Source organism: Nomascus leucogenys, chromosome 9 (genome assembly GCF_006542625.1).
Source record: "Nomascus leucogenys isolate Asia chromosome 9, Asia_NLE_v1, whole genome shotgun sequence".
NCBI classification, from domain to species: domain Eukaryota; kingdom Metazoa; phylum Chordata; class Mammalia; order Primates; family Hylobatidae; genus Nomascus; species Nomascus leucogenys.
In genome coordinates this window covers 69935791-69956995 of record NC_044389.1, presented here as the reverse complement: position 1 = coordinate 69956995, position 21205 = coordinate 69935791, and the positions used below count along the sequence as shown (strand labels likewise).

The 21205-nt window shown below is 42.4% G+C and overlaps 1 protein-coding gene across 6 annotated transcripts in view; it reads right to left on the bottom strand.

Annotated features, from left to right (window-relative positions):
• AFF1 (AF4/FMR2 family member 1) overlaps nt 1-21205 on the bottom strand; it is a 204600-nt gene that overhangs the window by 7895 nt on the left and 175500 nt on the right. For all 6 annotated transcript variants that reach the window (XM_030819098.1, XM_030819101.1, XM_030819100.1 and 3 more), the window contains 8 exons: nt 17721-18653; nt 7638-7750; nt 6449-6686; nt 5665-5756; nt 5071-5131; nt 1901-2037; nt 1251-1322; nt 707-844 (listed from right to left, as the gene is read on the bottom strand). In XM_030819098.1, the coding sequence (XP_030674958.1) occupies nt 707-844; nt 1251-1322; nt 1901-2037; nt 5071-5131; nt 5665-5756; nt 6449-6686; nt 7638-7750; nt 17721-18653 (1784 nt within the window). The remainder of the gene's footprint in view (nt 1-706; nt 845-1250; nt 1323-1900; nt 2038-5070; nt 5132-5664; nt 5757-6448; nt 6687-7637; nt 7751-17720; nt 18654-21205) is intronic.

Sequence of the window (21205 nt, the reverse complement as noted above, 5' to 3'; positions counted from 1 at the left end):
ATTCTTAGTATTACTGGTGTGGCATATGGCTCTGGAAATTTCTTGTTTACTGAAATGCCAAGAAGCTATGTCATACATACAGACAGAGAAAGGGCTCTGCCTCTTGTTTTGTGTTCTTAGGCTTATCCAAAGATCCTCAAAGCTCGGCCAGGTGCAGTGACTCACGCCTGTGGCATCCCTGCACTTTGGGAGGCCAAGGCAGACAGATCATTTGAGGTGACAAGTTCGATACCAATCTGGCTAATGTGGTGAAACCCCACCTCTACTAAAAATACAAAAATTAGCTGGGCATGGTGGTGGCACAGGCGTGTAATCCCAGCTACTCGGGAGGCTGAGGCAGGAGAATCGCTTGAACCTGGGAGGTAGAGGTTGCAGTGGGCCAAGATTGCAGCACTGCATTCCAGCCTGGGAGACAGAGCAAGACTCTGTCTCAAAAAACAAACAAAAACCTCAAAGCTCAAAAATTTCAATTCTATATTCTTTGCAATTACCTTTTTATGTTTTCCAATCAGCAAAAACCTTGATTTATAACTATTTCTCGAAAAGGTAGAAATATGCTAATAATTTCAATTTAGGAGCAATCAGCAAACAGATGAAGCCAACAATTTTTGAAAAGGCAAAGTGACATATGTAAGCATACACATGGTTGCAAAAGCAAGCAGTAAATAAATGACTCAATTTTGGAAATTATTTATATTAGAGTTACCTTGCAATGCATGGAGAAGGTGCCTGGGCGACTTTGGAAGAACTCTCGAAGTGTTTATTAAGAGTACGAGAATACTTTATTGCTATGTCTTTTTTACAACGAAACATCGCCATGTTCAAAATGGACTGGCAACGCATGCTATGAACAAAGACAGAAGTGAAACTGCACGTGACTATCACACTACAGAAAAGCAGCCATCTAACCTTTTATAGCCTAATGAACACACTGGGTTTTCCTCACCTGTGTGAGTTAGTATGTAAAGAATCTTACTGCTCTGTTCATACTATCCCAAAAGTAAATGCTGGTAGAAAACACAAGGATATAATTTATATCACAAGATCAAAGCATTTACCAAGCCATCAGAAAAATGGCTGCAGATACCATTTTGTAAGACTTACTATCAGTGGGGGATTAACCTTTTGACCAAAGTACTGACTTGCTTTTCATAATTTTCACATTAAGAAAACAAATTTCAAAATCTTTTTGTAACATCAACAGATGCAAAAACAAATTTAGTACTATTTAGACAAAGGAGAATACACACCATAAAACAGCAAATATTTTCTCTTGTGTTGGCGCTGTGGCATCTGAGAAGGATTTTAATGACATTATGAATCTATAGGAAAACATAAAAGTATATCAGGTTTTAAATAAAGGCAGACACAAATACAACTTACTATGCTTGTTTCCATTTTATATTGACTTTTCCTGAAGAAGGGATGAGAGCATCACAGGAAAAAAATAAAAAAACCCAAGGCTTTAGAGCAACAATCCAGGCCACTGAGAAAACTAGGTGAGGACACGTCTCTTGTGTGGCTTGTCTACCTCTTGAAACCGAGTAAAGTTTTGTCCTTACTGAGTCCCCTGTTGAAATGTAGGTAAGTAAACAAAGTAGAGGCTTAAACTGAGAGGAGAAGGCACCTGATAAGAAAGCTAAACTGGAAAAACCAACCTCCCTGAAAGCTTTGGCACTTCTTGGCACACTTAGCAAAATGATGCAGTTGGACCCAGTTACTCTGTGCTAGCACTTCATCTAGAACGCAACTTTAGGACAAAAACTAGTTCTTAGACCAGTAACTTTTTTAAGGCTCCCCTTTATTGAGCCATCTTCACACTAAGGTTCAAATGGATTAAAACAATAAAGATGAGGAAAGAAAAGTACTTAAGAGGAAAGCACGATGACTCGGCACTTACTTAATGAGATCCACAGTTTCTGAGTAGACAGAGTAAGCTGACTTGGATGCCTGGCTTTCAGACTCTGTGGCAATTCCACACTCAATGAAGGACAAGACGGCTTCCAGGTACTTAAAAGCCTTTCCAACCTTGTCCGTCTGCAGGAGAAGAACGTGCTCATTGTTAGGCTGAAGACAAACTTTGATTTAGTTTCTCATCCACAGACTTTCCTCCACTGTCTTAGTTTAATTATGGCCAGGGAGAAGTGTGAGGATGAATGAACTAAAAATGATAACCAAAGCCTGTCAGCTATGACCTGCTGAAAACTCTTTTATCAAAAATTAATTAGGAAAAAGAAAATGATCCTGTATTAAGACCATGCTCTCAAAGCCTTATGAAAGCACATATCCAAACTAAGGCAGTAAGTACATAGTCTCCCTGTTATCAGTGTGCAACTACTCATTCTATAACTTTCTTGAGAAACAGATTATTCCACATGTCTGGAGTAACGCAGACACATATTTCTTTGTGCGTGCTGAAGTTTTTCTCTCTACATGTGGCATATGTACTGCACACTGAGAGCAACTGATCAGCGTTTGTAATTTCTGCTTTGTGTTTGATATGTTCAAAAGGAAAGAATGAAAATAGGGGCCGGGCATGGTGCCTCACGCCTGTAATCCCAGCACTTCGAGAGGCCAAGGCGAGTGGATCACTTGAGGTCAGGAGTTTGAGACCAGCCTGGCCAACATGGCAAAATCCCGTCTCTACTGAAAATATAAAAATTAGCCAGGTGTGGTGGTGGCAGGCCTGTAATCCCAGCTACTTGGGAGGCTGAGGCAGGAGAATCGCTTGAATATGGGAGGCGGAGGTTACAGTGAGCCGAGATCATGCCAGTGCACCCCAGCCGGGGCGACAGAGCAAGACTCCATCTCAAGAAAAAAAAAAAAAAAAGAAAATAGTAAAGATGTAAGTGGAATACAAGGAGCTGGAGACACGTGGGCAATGAGAGAGGTATGGGCTGGTCATGCTACTTAGGCTGCTGCACTCTACACGGGGCGGAAACAACGCTTCTCCCAGTGAGCTGACAACAGAATGACTTTAGTGCATACTGTTCTCATGTTTTACCAGTAGCAGAATGAACTAGGCTGCTATATACATGTAGTATACATGTATATTTCAGAATATTCAATTATTCTAACATTTTTTATTTTAAAAGGTAACTTAATCAAAAAATACTTTTTCTAGAGAACCCAGGCTCAGATTAGTGACAGAACAAAAATCAAATGAGTATTCCCCAATTAATCAGCAGTATTTGGCATGACTGGTTTGCTTCACTGATGGGAACTGAATTCTCCAAATATACTTATTCAACATCATCTCTTTCATGGGATTTCCAAAGTTAATATTGGCTTTAGGCTAGAAATAAACTAAACTACAATATTGTGTAGCAATTTGTCAATATCCATTTCCTTTAGATATCATAAGGCTAATAATGTCCATATTTCTGTGATTCCACGTATGTCCTGAAACATTGTTAAAGTAGTTTCCCTACTCATCACTCATCAGTTGAAGATAACGTAGAGAAGAAATACATCCCTTTCTACTCGGTTGGATAGGTAACTATTTGGAACACCAATTGCACATCTTTGAAACATTATGCTAGTAAGGGAGAATATCATGGAGTGGGTGGCCATAGGGGCTTATTGTCCAAACTGGCATATTTTAAGAGTGAAATGGGATATAATTATTTATCAAACTGGGATGAAACAGGCATAAACCAGGACTGTGCTGGCACACTGGGATGTACAGTCACCTTAGGTAAGGAGAAAGAATGTATGCATATGAATAGATTAAAAACAAAATTCCCTAGAGTATGAATATTACTCCTTTGAATAACGAGACATCTAGTACTGAAAGTATCCAATGTCAAGATAAGTTTTAGATAACTGGTTGACAGTGCAAAATATTTACTCTTTCCAAACTCCAAAGATTCTTACAGTTCCAGTAATAATCTTAGAAAAATGGAAGCTGCTGAAACCATTGCTTGGCACAATCTCAGATTCTTAATCTGACTTAGGTCACCCTGGCACAGGGTGGTTTTAGGGACAGGGCTAGAGAGGCTTGTCTTTGACTATCTTAAGAATTCAGCATGGTAAGGAATCACCATTTTGCCTAATGCAAGGGTATCTGATGAAAGGGTCTCAAGAGATACAGGTCTGCAGATTAGGGTTGAAGAGCACCAGGCCAGGATCTTGCGGGCCGGGCCGCCATGAACCAATCTGATTCAGACCCCTGTGGGTGTCTGAAATGTGTGGTTAGGTTTGCATATGGACCAAAAACGGCAACTCATGCCCTTCCTCTGTGTACCAAAGTTCAACATATGGCTTTCCAGGGAGGTTTTTGCATTTTTGCTTTTGTGGGGATTTAGGTTTAGGAACTCACTACATAAGCAAAAGCCCCAGAGCCTTGGATATCTAAATATGACAAAGGGCAAACACTATCTCATTATGTTTATTGCAGTAGTGATGTAAAAGCATAATTATGTACACAATTAACTACAAAACCACCACCTTTTAGAAAGTCCAAAAGCCAATAGGTAAAGAGAATTCATGTTTTTAAAGCATGTTTACCAACAGTATAATCATTACCTTCATCTTAAAATCTCATCAAATAGCCTAGCTCAACTCTTCCTTCAGGTCAGCCTCTCAAGGCTTTAAGATAATTTTGGAATGTAAACAGGCTTCCCTGCCTTGTGAAATGTTTTAGAGTGAACACACGTTGACTGAGTTTCAACAGCAGGACTCATTTTTCACATCCAAAGAATTGATGCAGTGGAATAAAAAGGCACCTATGCATTAAATCACCAGCAGGTAGATTGACTTACTTAGATATAAAACTTGTGACTAGGTCCTTTGTATATCTGCCCATGATCAGACTGAATCAATGGAGCCAAAGAAAATAACACCACCAAGAACCACCTACCCCTTAATCATGAAGGTTCTGATCTTGCTGCATGCGTATGTTGTGGCCAATGGCAGGGCCCACACACTCTTTCTCCTGTGCCTGCTGCACCCCCTCCTTCCACCGCACATACACTGAGTGATATGGAATACAGCAGAATGGAGACTACCAAAAAATTTTTTTCACTATCAGAAAACATTCTACCAAAGAGATAAAGAGCCAATACTAACCATTAACTCTGCTTTCTGCTTCATCTTTTTTGCCTCCCTCATGTGAAGGTCTGCTTGTTGTCTGAAAAAGAGGAAAAACCAGGGACAGGTCATATGAGCCAAAAATTACTAGACTAGGGCAAGATAACTTAAGACCAAGAGTGAAAAAGGATGGGAGGACAGCCCTTGCAGTCCCCTTGGAGGGGAAAGGGTAAACAAAGAAGGAGAAGTGGAAATAAGGAGGGGAGGAGGAAATGAAGAAAGGGCAAGAAGTGGCTGGGTGCGGTGGCTCACACCTGTAATCCCAGCACTTTGGGAGGCCGAGGCAGGCGGATCATTTGAGGTCAGGAGTTCGAGACCAGCCTGACCAACATGATGAAATCCGTCTCTACTAAAAATACAAAAAAAGTTAGCCAGGCATGATGGCTCATGCCTGTAGTCCCAACTACTTGGGAGGCTGAGGCAGGAGAATCACTTGAACCCGGGAGGTGGAGGTTGCAGTGAGCCAAGATCGTGCCACTACACTCCAGCCTGGGTGACAGAGTGAGACTCCATCTTGAGGGAAAAAAAAGAAAAAAAAAAAACAGAGCAAGAAGAAAGCATCTGAAGTCTTACTTGTCAAACCTCACTTGAGGCTTCCCTGGTTTAGAGTTACCATTTGGCAAAGAAGGCACTGGAAAAGGATTTGCAGTATCTCCGGAAGAACCCTTAAAAAAAAATAATCAATATACAGATTACACTCTAACATTTAAGACCACTGTCCTAAAAGTACCATCCCTCTTAAATAGCCCAAAATAGTAGTTTCAAAAAAGAGTAAATCAAACAATGCACAATCTACCCTGGCTAAACACTTCCTCAACTACAGATTGAACTGAAGTGGTGGTTCTGATTGTACTGGGGACTCAAAAAGACTAGAATGTCCAAGAGATCAGAGAACTCACAAAGCCACACATAACATTTTCTCTTAGTCAATCCAAACACACCACCCCACTCCACCCAGATTAACAGAAAGAGAGGAACTTTTATTTGAGAAAGTGGATCATTTTTACCCCATTATAACCAAGAATGAAAGTATCTGAGATCAAACATTCAAAGCAGGACTACACAGGGTAACTATTTCTTACTGTAAAACACCCAATCAAAAACTAGCACAAAAATCTATTTTGATTTTTCACCTCTGAAATCACTGTAAGAAGAATAAATCGACACCTAAATCTTTGTGCATTATTAACTACCTTTTACTCTTCCTCCAAAAAGTAGCATTTTTAAACACAAACAGTTGCCTTATTAAAAGCAATGGACAGTTCTGAAGTGCCATCATTAGGAACTTGTCTTCTTTGGGAACGTAAAGGTACAGCAATGCATCCCATCTTACACAATGACCACCGCCCCTGCTCACCTTGTGCTCCGAGGAGCTTCTGGAGCCCTTCCCCTCTACTCTTCTCTGCTTGGGAATGGAAGAGTCTTTGTGGTTGCTCTTGGTACTGCTGGCACTTTTGGGAGGGTCCTGGCCACGGGTGTCTGCTTCCCGCCTTGACCTCTTATGTGCAGGCTTGGCTGGCTTCTGGGAGGATGAGGACATGGGTGGCGGGGGGAGCATTTCCTTCTTTGAGGATTGTGAGGAGGGCCTGGAGGGCCTGGAGTGAAACATCACATAAAACTAAGGGGGGGCAAAGCACACATCAAGCGGCTTCATTGTTTAGTTACAAACTGGCTGCTGGCACAAAAGAGTAGGGTATCACAAAGCTGTGTAAACAGGCCAAATTTCAGGGACTTTTTGAGGCCTTCCAAAAATCTAGCCCTAACCATTAGTGATAAATGAAGCTGTATAATTTCTAAGCTTGCAGAGTCTGCCAATGGTCCTGACTTTCCCCAACCATTCCGAATGCTTGCTTCAGCTGCTTCCCAACCGGTGCCTTTCCCTGATAAGAAGGCGAGTGGAGCCGCACCCTCCACATCTGAGCCTTCCCCATCTCTGTCGGTTCCCACATGGTGACACTATGCACTTGTTTTTGCCAATACATTTTTTGAAGCAATTTCTTGAGTAAATCAGAGTAAATAATAGCGGCTTGTTATATTTACGTCTTCCTGCCACTACCACCTCTCACCTGCCACCCCTCTTCCCAGCAACAGACAATGAGTGGCCCAACAGATTCTTAGTCATCTCTAAAAGAAGGAGCACTGAACACAGGCTCCCGGAGTCCACATGCTGGCTCCAACACTCAGTAAGAATTCTCTGACTTTGGACAAGTCATTTTCTCTGTGTGTTTGTTTCCAATTCTGCAAAGTAGAAATAATGGTACCTTTCTTACTTTCCCTCAGGGAAAAAAAAAATCCAGATGTCTGAAGAAATTGTCCATAGTGAAAATGTTTCTGATAAATCTAAATTTGCTGCCACATAAATTGTTAATTCCTGTAAGGTCCTCATGGATGCTCTTAGAAACAAAAACAAACTTAATACATTGTCCAAATGAGCTTGAGTTTATTAATCCACTGATTCTACTGCAGAAGAAAAATTTCTTTGCTACGTCAAGACCCAAGAAGTGTTGATCACCATAGATTAGGTGGTTGCTAATCTCTATACTCACTTTGTTTTAGAAGATTCTTTGTGGGAGGATGAAGATGAAGATGAAGATGACTGTGATTTGATTTCCTTCTCCAGTCTGATTTTCTTGTTATCACAGTCTCTTTCTGCTTCACCCTGTTATTACAGTATAATCAGCAAAGCAAATTATTACCAACATAATTGTACAGACAAAACAAAAAAGAAAATATAGAAAAGGCAAAGAGGGTAAATGAACCTTTGGAGACATCTCTGTACGCACAGCAATCTTAGTACTTACCATGTGTCTGTGTGTGTGTCAGTGTGATGGGGAGTGGGCAGGGGACAATGTAGATTTGATGTAATTTCTATTGAGACAGATTTTTTTTGCATGAAGAAAAACCATTCCTCCCATGCAAGAAAAGGAAGATGTCTAAAGTAACAGACAATCCCAGTAAGTAGACTTCAATAGACCACTGATGTTTTTCTATAGAAAAGAATCCATGAAACATGCATATTTACATCAAATAATACAGAGATGATTTTTATGAGGTTTCCTCCAACTTCTTTCAAAAGAACCATCCACTTACACCCACTAGTTTATTGTTTGTATAAAATTCAAAATGGACTACTTAAAGCTTACTTTATTTTCTACTGAAAAATAAGTACTATGTTGAAAGGAAACCGTCTACAAAATCCCCTGTGTATTTTACAGAAAGGACTACAAAGACATACAACAACAACAGAAACAATTGCTCTGGGATTCTAGCTAACATTTTTTCCCCTCCACTGATTCAATTTTTTTAATACTGTCTTTATATCTCTCCATATACAGAAACATGTTTTTATTTTTCAAAAAACCCTGAAAAGACTGTAAATATTTTAGTGGGAGTAAGGAGAAGGGAATCTGTCACTACTGAATTTAAGTATCTCTAACTTGTTAGCTTGAAAGTAGGGTTAAAAAAAAAAAAAAAGAATTTAAGTACCTCCAAAGCATCCATTTATACCAACTAAAGTGCTAAATACATTTAATCACTAAAACAACACAGAATTCTTCATGACGAAAGTCTTTCTTGCATTCTTCTGCCTCACTTGTCAGCACATACACCAGCTTTCTAAGGAGTCTGATGTGCAGACTCCCTGACGGCCTCCTTCCCGTGGCTCTGGGTTCAGGAGGAAGCCCACATACTGTCTAGCAGGTGGCAGGTAAGTGATGGGTGAGACCCTTCAATTAATTCTCATGTGCATTTAGAACGAAACTTCCTAAGTGTCAGGTCACCAAGGTAGAAATCTGGGACACCAGTCAATTTAGGACAATCCCTAACAAACCTGAAATCCTCTCTTAAAAAAAAAAAAAAATCTCCAAATTAACTGTGGGAGGCCCCAGTTTTCCTGTGTCTTCCTCTCCTCCTCAGTTTAAGAAAAATGAATAATTTAAGATGTGTAGGCTCAAAATCTGCCCAGACACCAATAAGCAGCCTGGCTCCACACAAAATAATAGAAAATAGAAAAAAAAAATTCCCTTCTCCTGGCATCTTACAAATCAGTGTGCCCGCATTTGCACATCCATCCAGCTCTTCACAGACTCCTTTGGAAAAAACACTTTCATTCATTTGTGCAGTGTCTTGTTTCAAAACAGCTTCCTTCAGAGTGGCTTACAAAGATACCTGTTTTTAATCTTGGGCATGTGCACAAGTGAGAATGTTAAGAAGGGAAAATACAGGAGGAAGAAATAAATTAAGGCCAAGTGAAGGCTCGTACCCTTGGGAGGCTATCAGTTCTCACTGTTCTGCACACGCTACCATCTGGCAGCCACAGCCAGATCTAGGGAGCACCTGAACTTGAATGGTGTTAGTCTGAAATGAAGACTTAGTACAAAAAGGGGAATGTAATATTTTTATATTTTTCTTATTGATGTATAACAGACTTACATATTTTGGGAGTTGATTAAAGTAATCTTTTAGGTATACTGGATTAGATATAATTATTAAAATGTTAGGCTGAGCACAGTGGCTCATGCCTGTAATCCCAGCACTTTGGGAGGCCAAGGTGGATGGATGACTTGAGGTCAGGAGTTCAAGACCAGTCTGGCCAACATGGTGAAACTCCATCTCTACTAAAAATACAAAAATTAGTCGAGTGTGGTGGTGCGTGCCTGTAGTCCCAGCTACTCAGGAAGCTGAGGCCAAGAATCACTAGAACCCAGGAGGTGGAGAGTGCAGTGAGCTGAGATTGCGCCACTGCACTTCAGCCTGGGCATCAGAATGAGACTCTGTCTCAAAAAAAATTTTTTTTTTAAACTAATTTTCCATTTCCTCCCCCTTTTATAGTTTTTAATGTGGCATTAGAAATGTTTAAATTACATATGTGGCTTATATTGTATTTCTACTTGACAGCACAATTCTTCAGTTTGCTATAGATAATCTGAAAATCGGGTTCTGAACTACTAATCAGATTAGCCAATGCAAAGAAGGAATTATAAATATACTGCTTAGTTAAGATAAAAATAGATCAGCTACTCAGAAATGTAATAATTCATTAGAGAAGTTGGAAAAATGTACCTTGAGGGACTGAAAAAGGAGATAATATGAAATAAGCAACCGAGTTCTAAACCCACAAATGAAATGCAATAGGAAAGTCTACACAGCTGTTTCTCCTGCAAGCATGGACCCACAGCAGATCCTGGAGCACAATTTAGTTTAGAGTGGCCACACGCCAACAAGAAGCTTGCTGGGGCATTGCGACAGGGCTCTGCGCAGCATACAAACCTAAACAACTCAGAGTGCTAACACTTGAGAGACAGTGAATAATGGTGGAGAGAAAAAGAATCAATCGGAAATGATGGAGTTAAAATAGAACCCGACTTCTGGTACTGGTAACTCCTTTGTCAATCGAGCACCTAATTATGCCCAGGTTACCCTGTTACCAAACGGCCCAGTGAACTGTAGTGAGTTTTAGATGAAAGGCAGTATAGCCAGCCCAAGAAACATCACAAGACAGAAACTTTGTCTTTGAAAAGTCAAAATTTGCTAAAATATCCAGATGCATACTAAATTGAACATTAGGTACTAAAATATACTCTTTTAAATGAAAGGTATTTCCAGGCAGTTAATGACACATTAAGGCCCCCAAGGCAAAACTAAGCATTAACAAGGCTACTTCTTAAAGAAAACACCAAAGTCTAGCAGTGGAATGAGAGCTGATTTTTGTTCATATAGTTTCATTTTGCTTAGGACATGCTGGTTGTGACTATAAGCCAATCTGGCAGACCTTATAAACCACACACGAAGATACAAGTCAGGGCAAATCAATCCTCACAAACTGGTTATAACTCTGGCTGTGCCAATCGGTGACTCAAGTAGACAGCCAACAAGGGAAAAAGCAGTGAGCACTAACTTCAGTGCCAGCATCTAACAACTGCATCGGTACTTAGTGGAATAATATGCTTTATACTGATATTTAGCAACCTAGAAGCAGATAATATTCTATAAGCTGGTAGAAAGGAAGCCATCAGACTAAATACAGCAAAATCCCCTTCTGCTGATTTTGCTTAACTGTTGAGATCAAGCCAGCAGGCATGAGGTTAGTGTTTTTTTGTACACTATGCACTTGGAACTTAGTCATCTTCTGTCTGTAACAGTCAGAGGCTTCCCCAGAGTAGGCACTCGGTGTTTGTCAGTTGGCACAGAAATTCAGCTTAACAGCTCAGGGACACAGCTGAGGGCACTGGATGCAGGACTGCATTACAACTTTAAGTGGATGGATGTAGGAAAGGGGCATTAACATGGGAGCCATGCAATATTGGGTGAACGGAAACGCAGACCAAAATTCCAAGAGCAAGACCTGCCGAAAAACAGGAGGCATGCTGTTCTTTAGATTTTTCTGGGTCAAGAAGCCATTCAGATGAGGTGATACTCTCTCCAGGAGGAAAAAAAGGTCCTTTTGGCCTGTGGTTTATCCCCAGGTCATCCCCACTTCAGGGAATCTGGCTTAAGGTCTGGGTTTCAGAAATTCTTTTTCTACTAGGTTAAGTGTCTCAAGGATGGTGCCTCACCTTCCACAAAGGCAGGCTGCCGGCTGACGAATTGGTCCTCACAGACTTGTTTGCTTTTCTTAACCTGTTGGGTCAGGCAGCCCTGATCATCTGCCAGATGCTGCTCCACCCACAGTGGAGCACAGGGCAAGAGTGAAGGCCATAAAAGGAAGACATGGGCTTGCAAGGGGCCGAGTCAGTTTCCGTCAGGGAAAGCCTTTCGGCAGGCTGCGCTGCCCTGCAGCCAGCTCACCAAGCAGACACTTGTAGGAAGTGGGGAAAAGGTGGCTTTTTCCAGAACTGACACTTATTTGGGGCCACAGAGATTCTAGCAGATGGAAAGATATAGTTAACCAGGAGCTTGGCTGTGAAGGAAGATGGGAGCATCTGCAGGAGTAGCTAAAGTGGAGTAGGAATGTGTGTGGGCACTGAGTGGCAGTGGTGGGGGCCGTGGAGGAACCAAGCCAGGGCTGACCCAGTAACCACCTTATTCACCGGCAGCGCCAGAGCCAGTACGCCAACCTTGTGCGCCTCTTGAGAATCCTCCCAACAGACACTTGTACAGAGAAAACACATGTGAAAAAGAGGAAAGATCACGGGACTGGGAGGAGGCAGCATGCCTGAGCTGCAGATCTATTTTTACTCAGCAGCCAAGCCATGTTAGTGCCTTTTTGGATCTCATCTATAAAAGGTGGTAGCTGATCAAGGGACCACTAAGGTTCTTTCTGCACCTAAATTCTAAGGCTCTATTATCTCCTTCCAAAAGGAAGCAAATGAGCTTGGTAGCGCATACAACATAGAAAACTGGAGAAGCAGTCTTTGGGGAAATTCAGGGACTTCCCTGTGATTCGCCTCGGAAGGAGATTCAATATGAAAAAGACACAAGGGACACCAATTCAAGTTTGTACCAAGATCAGGCCCAGGGACTTGCTGTGCAGACAGGTTATGTTCACTGGGATGAGTGCTACAGAAAAGGGAAATTCATCCACTTGTTTTTCTCTTTGGTGAGGGAACGCATGATTCAGAATAGCCTAAGCTATCACGTGCATGTGGATGTGGTGCTCTCTTCAGGGTAACTAACAGGCACAAAGAAATTTAGATGTAAGTGGCCTTAGTCAATCAGAAGGGATGAGCTTTCATTTTGAACGATAACCAGGGGTGCTGATCTGGAGCAATAACCCAAGAAAACACAGTCAGATCTTGGATGGAAGGGGAGGACTGAACCAATCATTCCCGGCAATAAAACTGCATTTTCCTACTACACATCATAACTTCCCTTCCTCACTCCTCAAAACACATAAATGATAGCACTGGAATGTCTTTCCCAAAAAAGTTAAAGTGTCTTGCTCAGCAAAGCAATTATTTAGAAAAAGTAAAAGACTTGAATGAATGCACCTCCTTATTCAGTTATTCATCTAAATGACAATTAAGACAGACTATCCTTCATTTGAAAGGAATCTGTAAGATGACTGAAGTGAGGAATTATCTCTATAAGCTCCTAGAACAATGCAAGGCTCACACATGTAGCTCTATGCACATTAGGTGTTTTTCTTTTTTTAGAGACAGGGTCTTACTCTGTTGCCCACGCTGGAGTGCAGTGACTCAATCACAGCTCACTGCAACCTTTAACTCCTGGGCTCAAGTGATCCTCCCACCACAGCTTCTGGAGTAGCTGGGACCTCAGGCATGCGTCACTGTGCCTGGCTAATTAAAATATTTTTTTTTTTTTTTTTTTTTTTTTTTTTTTTTTTGCAGAGACAGTGTCTCACAGAGTTGCCCAGGCTGGTCTTGAACTCCTGGGCTCAAGCAATCCACCCGCCTCAGCCTCTCAAAGGACAGGGATTACAAGTGTGAGCCACTGTGCCCAGCCAGGTACATTTTTAGAGGGCTCCCAATTGCACTGGCCTGGTTGCGTATTACTGTATATATTGTGGTTCTTGAGTTCAACTTTTCTTCCAAATCTGCAAAAAAATAAGCTTGGTTTAAGAATTCTAAACAAGAAAATATAGGCCAGGCATGGTGGCTCATGCCTGTAACCCCAGTGATGCAGGAGAATAGGGTCTGGAGGCAGGGAACCTAAGGCCCACCCACCCTGACTGGATATAAGATACAACCCCTCCTTTTTCTGTGTGGCAGCTGGAAGATGAAAGTAACTCTGATTGGTCCCCCCTACCAACCAATCAGACTAGTCGTGGGCCACTAGAGTGAACCAATGGGAAACCAATGGGAAACCTCTAGAAGGCATATAAACCCCAGAAGAACCGGTGTTCCTGAGCCTCTTGCTCCAGCCAGCTCCCACCCTCTGGAGCATACTTCCATTTAAAATAAATCTCTGCTTTCACTGCCTTGGTTTTTTGTGCATTTTGTCCAATTATTTGTTCAAAACACCAAGGAGCTAGACAACTACCCTCAACCAGTAACACCGCTGCTTTGGGAGGCTGAGGTAGGATTGCTGGAGGCCCAGAGTTCAAGACCAGCCTGGGCAACAAAGTGAAACCCCGTGTCTACAAAAAATAAAAAGAAATTAGCTGGGTACAGTGGCATGTGCCTGTAGTCCAAGCTACTAAGGAGGCTGAGGCAGGAGGGTCACCTGAGCTCAGGAGTTTGAGGTTGGTGAGCTATGCCACTGCATTCCAGCCTGGGCAACAGAGTGAGACCCTGTCTCTAAAAAATAAGTAATTAACAGAATAGTCTCTAAGCTAAAAACAAAAAATTTTAAAAAGACAACATAAGTTGGTATTAGAAAATCTAAACTGTAATCAGACTGATGAAATTCAGTAGTTTATGTAAAGAACACGACGGGAGGTTATGCATATTTACCCTCACAGTTTTCTCTACTTTTCCTCATGCATTGTTCCTTACCCACTGCTGTAGAGTAGTAAAAAAAAATGTGTGCATTTCTACAGGTGCCATGTCTAACGGCTTCATCACAGCTGTTAGCCATCATTAACTCTTTATGATCATCTTCATACACTTTTAAGTCTGAAGTAGATTCAAGGATCTGTAAATCTTCTGAAAGAAAATATTTGCTAAATTTTGTGCCAAGAGAGGGACAGACTCTAAGAGGCCTTTAAATAAAAACACTAAATTCCACTAATGTGAACGATCAAGCAAGTTCTTCTATTGCTCTGACTATATGCTCACAGAGTTTTTCTAATGTTCACATTCTAAATGAAGAAAATGAAAAATATTTTCATTATCCAAATGTGAGCAGTATCCAAGCTTCACAGCCCTGTCTCTGCCATGGAGAGCAGGCCCACACACTGCTGCCTGCTGGAGCAACCGCGCTGGTCACAGGGCCAGAGGCAGAGAGCCCCGAACAAGCAGTCAGGGCGCTAATGAGGAAGGGGGGACGACCTGTCCTCTACAGAAAATAATGAGGTTAATATGTTCAACATCTCCCACCCAGAATCCAGCAGGAAGTTAAACCAAATGACACATGATTCTCTGATGAAGAAATAAGAATATAGTTGACTGGTTTTTTATATTTATTTACCTGAAAGCTTCTAATGTTTCCAACTAGTGACAGATTTCAGGCCAGGAATTCTGTTTGCCTAGATCATGATGTCTAAACACTGCACACTTGACCAACTTTGGATCCAAATAACTAGCTCTGTATGCTCCTGGGCCCTTGTGTACTGCTCTGCTTCAGTGGTTCCCAGCCCTGATAGGCACTAGGATTACCAGAGGAATTTTTAAAATACCAGTGGGGGTTGGGGATTCCGTCATCAGTGCTAAAGGCTACCAGGTGACTGTAATGTGTAGCCGGGGTTTGGAACCAGTGGGTCAGACATCAATCCTGACAGTACCACGGAGGCAGACTGTTCCCCAGGCCAGATCTCTCAACAGCTCGACAGCGCTTTAAAGAAATTGTGCACTCGACAAAAAATTAGCCAGGCGCGGTGGTGGGCGCCTGTAGTCCCAGCTACTCGGGAGGCTGAGGCAGGAGAATGGCGTGAACCCAGGAGGCGGAGTTTGCAGTGAGCCAAGATCACGCCACTGCACTCCAGCCTAGGTGATACAATGAGACTCCGTCTCAAAAAAAAAAAAAAAAAAAAAAAAAAAGAAATCATGCACTCGATTAAGATGAAGGGATCACTATTTCTGCATGCTCTAAACAGAAAGATAAATGAGCTGCCCAAGAGGTGCTCGGCCAAAACCTGGGAACGGCTTTTAGAGGGCACAGTTCCCACAGTCAACAGTGAGAGCTGGAAGTTTCCCTTTCTAGAGCCACAAGCTACACTTCTAGATTTGCACTGGGGTATGAACTGGACTGAGCTCTCTGGGGGATCCTCCGGGTTCTAACATTTCCTCCTGGTAGGTAATCCTTTCAGAAGTGAATACCTGTCCCCACTCCAGCTAATGCAGACGGTCAGCACTGGAGACCACACAAGACCACAGCAGCTGGGAGACAGATGAGAGATTTACCAGGACAGGCAGCTACATGAGTGTGTTCCTGAAGTTTTCCCAGGTGTGTCAACTGCAGGTATCTTTTTCCTAACCAGGTCCATCACAATTTTCTCCATAAAGTTTTGTACCTTTCACACACATACACACACACCCCCGCCTCCAACCCATCCCATATAAAAAGTTTAAAGAAGTTTCTGGCATTGAAAATATGCCCTCTTCTAGCTGAGACAGAGCACTTATTAGCACTGGATCCCATCCCACTCGACTTGCCTGCTGCAAACATGGTGGCAATACACATCCTCTAGTCTGCTGTGAGGAGGTTCTGAAGAAAGCAGTCGCCCTTTACTATTCGCTAAAGTCGTGTTATATTTTTAACGCAGTGGATTAATCAGCCGAATCTCAGACATGACAGCAGGCTTCATAATCTTTTTTTCCTTTGTTATTCTTAGCTCAACTTCCACAGCTGAGTAAGAAGTTTCTCGTGTACTTACAAGAGTGTTAAAAATTTTATTCCTTCTCAGCAGGAGAGAGTTGGCCCTTCTTGTGACTTTGTCTCTGATTCTTGGGCAAGTTGGCTTGGGAATGCTACCGGGAAAAACTCACTAATCTTTCATCATCATGAAAAAGCAACAAATAGAACAAGAGCTCAATGATTCAAAATAAAAGGAAGGAGACTGTCTAAAATAGCGGCATGTCAAATAACAGACAATCTTAATGCAGCAATTTTTTTACTCTATCCATTCTGTATCCAAAAGAATCTTCCAAAATTATAATAAATAAAATGATATGGTCAACACTTTGCAATGTGCCATTATCAGCCTATATTACTCAATGAGACACTAACCATTTGTTAGTAACTGTAATGAGGTGTTGTATGGTCATGTGTTAAAATATGGATGTGATATTGGCATAAAAGATCCTACTATGAGAGTAAAATTTGTATAGAGCAGTTCTTTTAATAATTCAGAATATGAATTAACATTTCAATTAATATAAGACCTCAACTTCTAAGGCAAAACCTAATGGGTCAGGTGGTAAATGCCAGTTATAAGAATAAATGAAAATGAGGCTGGGCATCGTGTCTCAGGCCTGTAATCCCATCACTTTGGGAGGTAGAGGTGGGTGGATAACTTGAGCTCAGATGTTCAAGAGCAGCCTGGCCAACATGGCAAAACCCCACCTCTACAAAAAAAATACAAAAATTAGCCAGGTGTAGTGGCACACACCTGTGGTCCCAGCTACTCAGGAGGCTGAGGTAGGAGGATCGTTTCACCCCAGAGGTAGAGGCTGCAGTGAGCCAAGATTGCACCACTGCACTCCAGCCTGGTGACAGAGCAAGGCCCTGTCTTTTAAAAAAAAAAAAAAAAAAAAAAAAAGATGGGGGTTGGGGGCAGCCCTAGATGCTACATTATCCTAAAAGAAGCTATTGTTTTTAATGACTGCCTCACCTTTTTTCAAACTAGCAAGACCGATGGAAGGACATAACACGTGTTAATGCCCATCTGCAGAACAAGAAGCAAAGTCCAGACAGGTAAGGCTGAAAGAAGGTGCAAAGGCGACAGCGAATCAAAGCAAAGACTTGTGAGACAACTCAACTGGGCCTAAATCAAAGGCGGATCAAAGATACCGCCAGGCCAACAGCAAGGATGGTCCACGCTGAAGTCAGGGCAGTCTCCCCACGCTCACCTTTCTCTTTTTGGCCAACTTGCTTGAGCTGTCTGAGCTCCTCTTCTCAGAGCTGTGCTTCTTCCCTGCGGGCGGCTGTTTATCTTCTGCTTTCCTCTGGCGGCTCCCCTTCCCGGGAGGCTGGGGTATCCTAGAGAGCAGGTCTAGGGTGATCTTCACCATCAAGCTTTGTGGGGGAGGAGTGTCCCTGAGCGGTGAGAGCAGCTTGCTGTCTCTCAAAGGCAATGGGAGTCTGTCTTTGCGGCTGTCCTCCTGGACCACCACGGCTTGGCGGCAGCCACTAGTCCTGCTGCCACTGCCACTGTGGGGTGGGCCCTGGCTCTGAGTCAGGGGAACAAGAGCAAAGTGCTCAGGGCTCCTGTCCTCCACATTGTCCTTCGTGGGTTCTGGGCCTGAGGGAGCCTTAGAGGGGGCAGGGAGGGAGCTCTTGTGCTTCTTCTTCTCACTGGAGAGGGGCACTGCTGGCTTGGGCTCGTTGCTTGCTGCGGCCCGGGGCCGTCCTTTCGTCTTCACCTTGGGCTTGTCTTTGGAAGTCTGGTCTCGGGAGCCGTAGGGAAGAAGCCCTGGCTCCCTTTCCCCCTGCAGGCTGGCCCGTGAACCCGCCCGGGCAGAGGCCTTGACAGGTTTTTTGGGTTGTTTGGTTCCAACGGTTTGCCTCTGTGGGGGCTCCTGCTGTGCCGGAGACTTCTGACAGCTCCTCTTTCCGGGGTGGGGGGCTTCGGGTGGGGCCCGGGGGGCTCTGCTGGAGCTTTTAGGGGGAGGGTCTTTGGATTCGGAATGTTCCTGACTCGTGGCGCTGTCACTGCTGCCCTTACTCTCTGGGTGCTGCCGTGGGGGCTCTGTGCTCCCGGGGCCCTCCGGTGGCACAGCTGGCTGGCTGACTTTGGTCAGCCAGTTGTCCAGCTGCCATTTGTTTGTTGTTGGAGGCTCAGGCTAAAAATAAGGAAAGAAAGAAAAGTGTTAACTGACCGATGATGACAAATTATTCTTTTGTGTTAGTCACCCAATTATACAACACTGTCCTGCAGAGGAACAAATCCCTCCAAACCCCGAATTTAGGTTCCGGTCATCCTCCTCAAGTTTTAAGTTCTGTAACAATTAACTCTTAAAGCAACCTTCACTTTTTTGTAGGATTTAGAAATTTGGTAACAGCAAATATTAACCAATAGGCAACTGCCAACTGCTGAGAAATCTTTATAATATATTCTAATGGTAATTATAGTATAATTTAAACAGAATTGACACATTTTGGTTTGTGAACTACTTTATTAAGGAATAATAGGAGGAAATTAGTAAAAAATCATTTCATCAAGTATTTGCAGAAGGCAGCTAATGAATAAACTAAGGTTTAGTGGGTTCACATTTTATCCTTTTTTTGACATATTTTTCAACTAAAGATGACTTTTATTCAAGATGAGATCATTTCTCTTTTCTGTGTGTGACAGGGTCTCAATCTGTTGCCCAGGCTGGAGTGCAGTGGCGCAATCTTGGCTCACTGCAAGCTCCGCCTCCGTTCATGCCATTCTCCTGCCTCAGCCTCCCCAGTAGCTGGGACTACAGGCACCCGCCACCAAGCCCGGCTAATTTTTTGTATTTTTAGTAGAGATGGGGTTTCACTGTGTTAGTCAGGATGGTCTTGATCTCCTGACCTCGTGATCTGCCCGCCTCGGCCTCCCAAAGTGCTGGGATTACAGGCGTGAGCCACTGCGCCCGGCCTACTATAGGCCTTTTAAAATCATGAGACTCTGTCTCAAAAAAAAAAAAAAAAAAAAAAAAAAAAAAGATACAAAGGGAGGCATACAGTCAGGGGCAATGAGAATATACAATTGCGTGGCATAAAAACAGAGGTTCCTGGTTTGTTATCTTAACTGTTAGTTCAACCTTTGTTGATAAATTAACTGCTGTTGCATCCCACCACGTCTCTCCAGCTCGGCTGTTAGACCTTATTAAAAGAATGACGGAGACTCTTGTGTCTCCAAGTTCCACTACTCTATCTTGCATATAGTGGGTGCATGAGATATATGAGTATTCTGCTAGGTGGATTACTATACCCATGAATTTCATATCATATAGAAAAATACTGGTGTCTAACAGAGTGACAGTTACATTTTAAAGACTATACATCACTGTCTTTATGTCCTTATCTTCAGAAAAATACTAATTTCTTTAAAGATCCACTCTGGGAAGTGGTATGTAGAAATAAGTCATATACATAATGCATCAGAAAATTAGTTGAAAGACATCCCACTTCAGATTTATTTGCTTAGATTATAGATAAGGAGAACACTCCAGTAGATGGAAAGGTTTTAAGGGGAAGAAAGACTGCTGACAATTTTCCCGAGTGGAATATCTCAAATAATTCAACTCCATAAAACATGGAAATCTAATGATGCAAAATATGTGGCTATGACATAAAGGCTTTTTGGCCAGGAAAAGGTTAGGTAATAAAAGGATCAGGTAGATAGTTCGGGTTTACTGTGACTAACAGAACAGAACTAAGAAACTTAAAAAACCAGGCAAGAACATTCTTTGGACAGTAAGATGACTGCATAATTCCTTTTTTCCTTCTGTTTACCCCATACTGCTGCTTATGATAACATTATCTCCCTTACGGCTTCCTTCGCTTATGTCAACTATATACCCATGCTGTCATCTGAATTTAAGGGCAGAGAGGGAGGGAAGAAGGAAACCACTATTATGTGGCAGGCATTTTGTCACATGTAATCTAAATCCGTATTCAATATTCTAAGAACACAGAATGGTTAAGAGTAGAGAAAAGATTAGCACACAATACCCACTTGTCAAACATGATTTCCTGGAGACTTCAGGGTGTGGTTACGTAAGTGGTTAACTGATGGGACAAGGTAGTGAGATACATCACTTGCCAATCACATCAGGCACAAAGCCTTCACACCCTTCCTCAGGAAAGGTATGGACATATCTTACCCACTGGCTATATTTACAACTGCACCCCAATCCCTGACATGCTCTTTAGAAGACTATGTGTGAACCCAAAAGGGAAGTCATTCCCGGTATAAATAACATCTGGTTTCCCCCCCCAACCCCCAAAACAGGACAGTACTGAGATACATTTAGTAGTCCCTAAAGGAACGTCCTGATTACAGAAATAAAATATATTCTTTCACTACGGTCCTAAAAATGTTCCGAAGGAAGGCCTATGTCCCAATTTGAGGGTAAAATTGAGTAGTTGTGCCAGACAAGGGGAACAGGTAGGGGCAATCCTGTATACCCAATATTAAGTTGTGAAATGGATATAATTTCTTTGATACATTATTTGGGTGTTGAGATGGAAAAAATGTTTTCATAAGGGATTGATTAAAAATATTTTTTAGGCTGGGCATAGTGCCTCACACCTATAATCCCAGCACTTTGGGAGGCCAAGGTGGGTGGATCACTTGAGGTCAGGAGTTCAAGACCAGCCTGGCCAACATGGTGAAACCCCGTCTCTACTAAAAATACAAAAA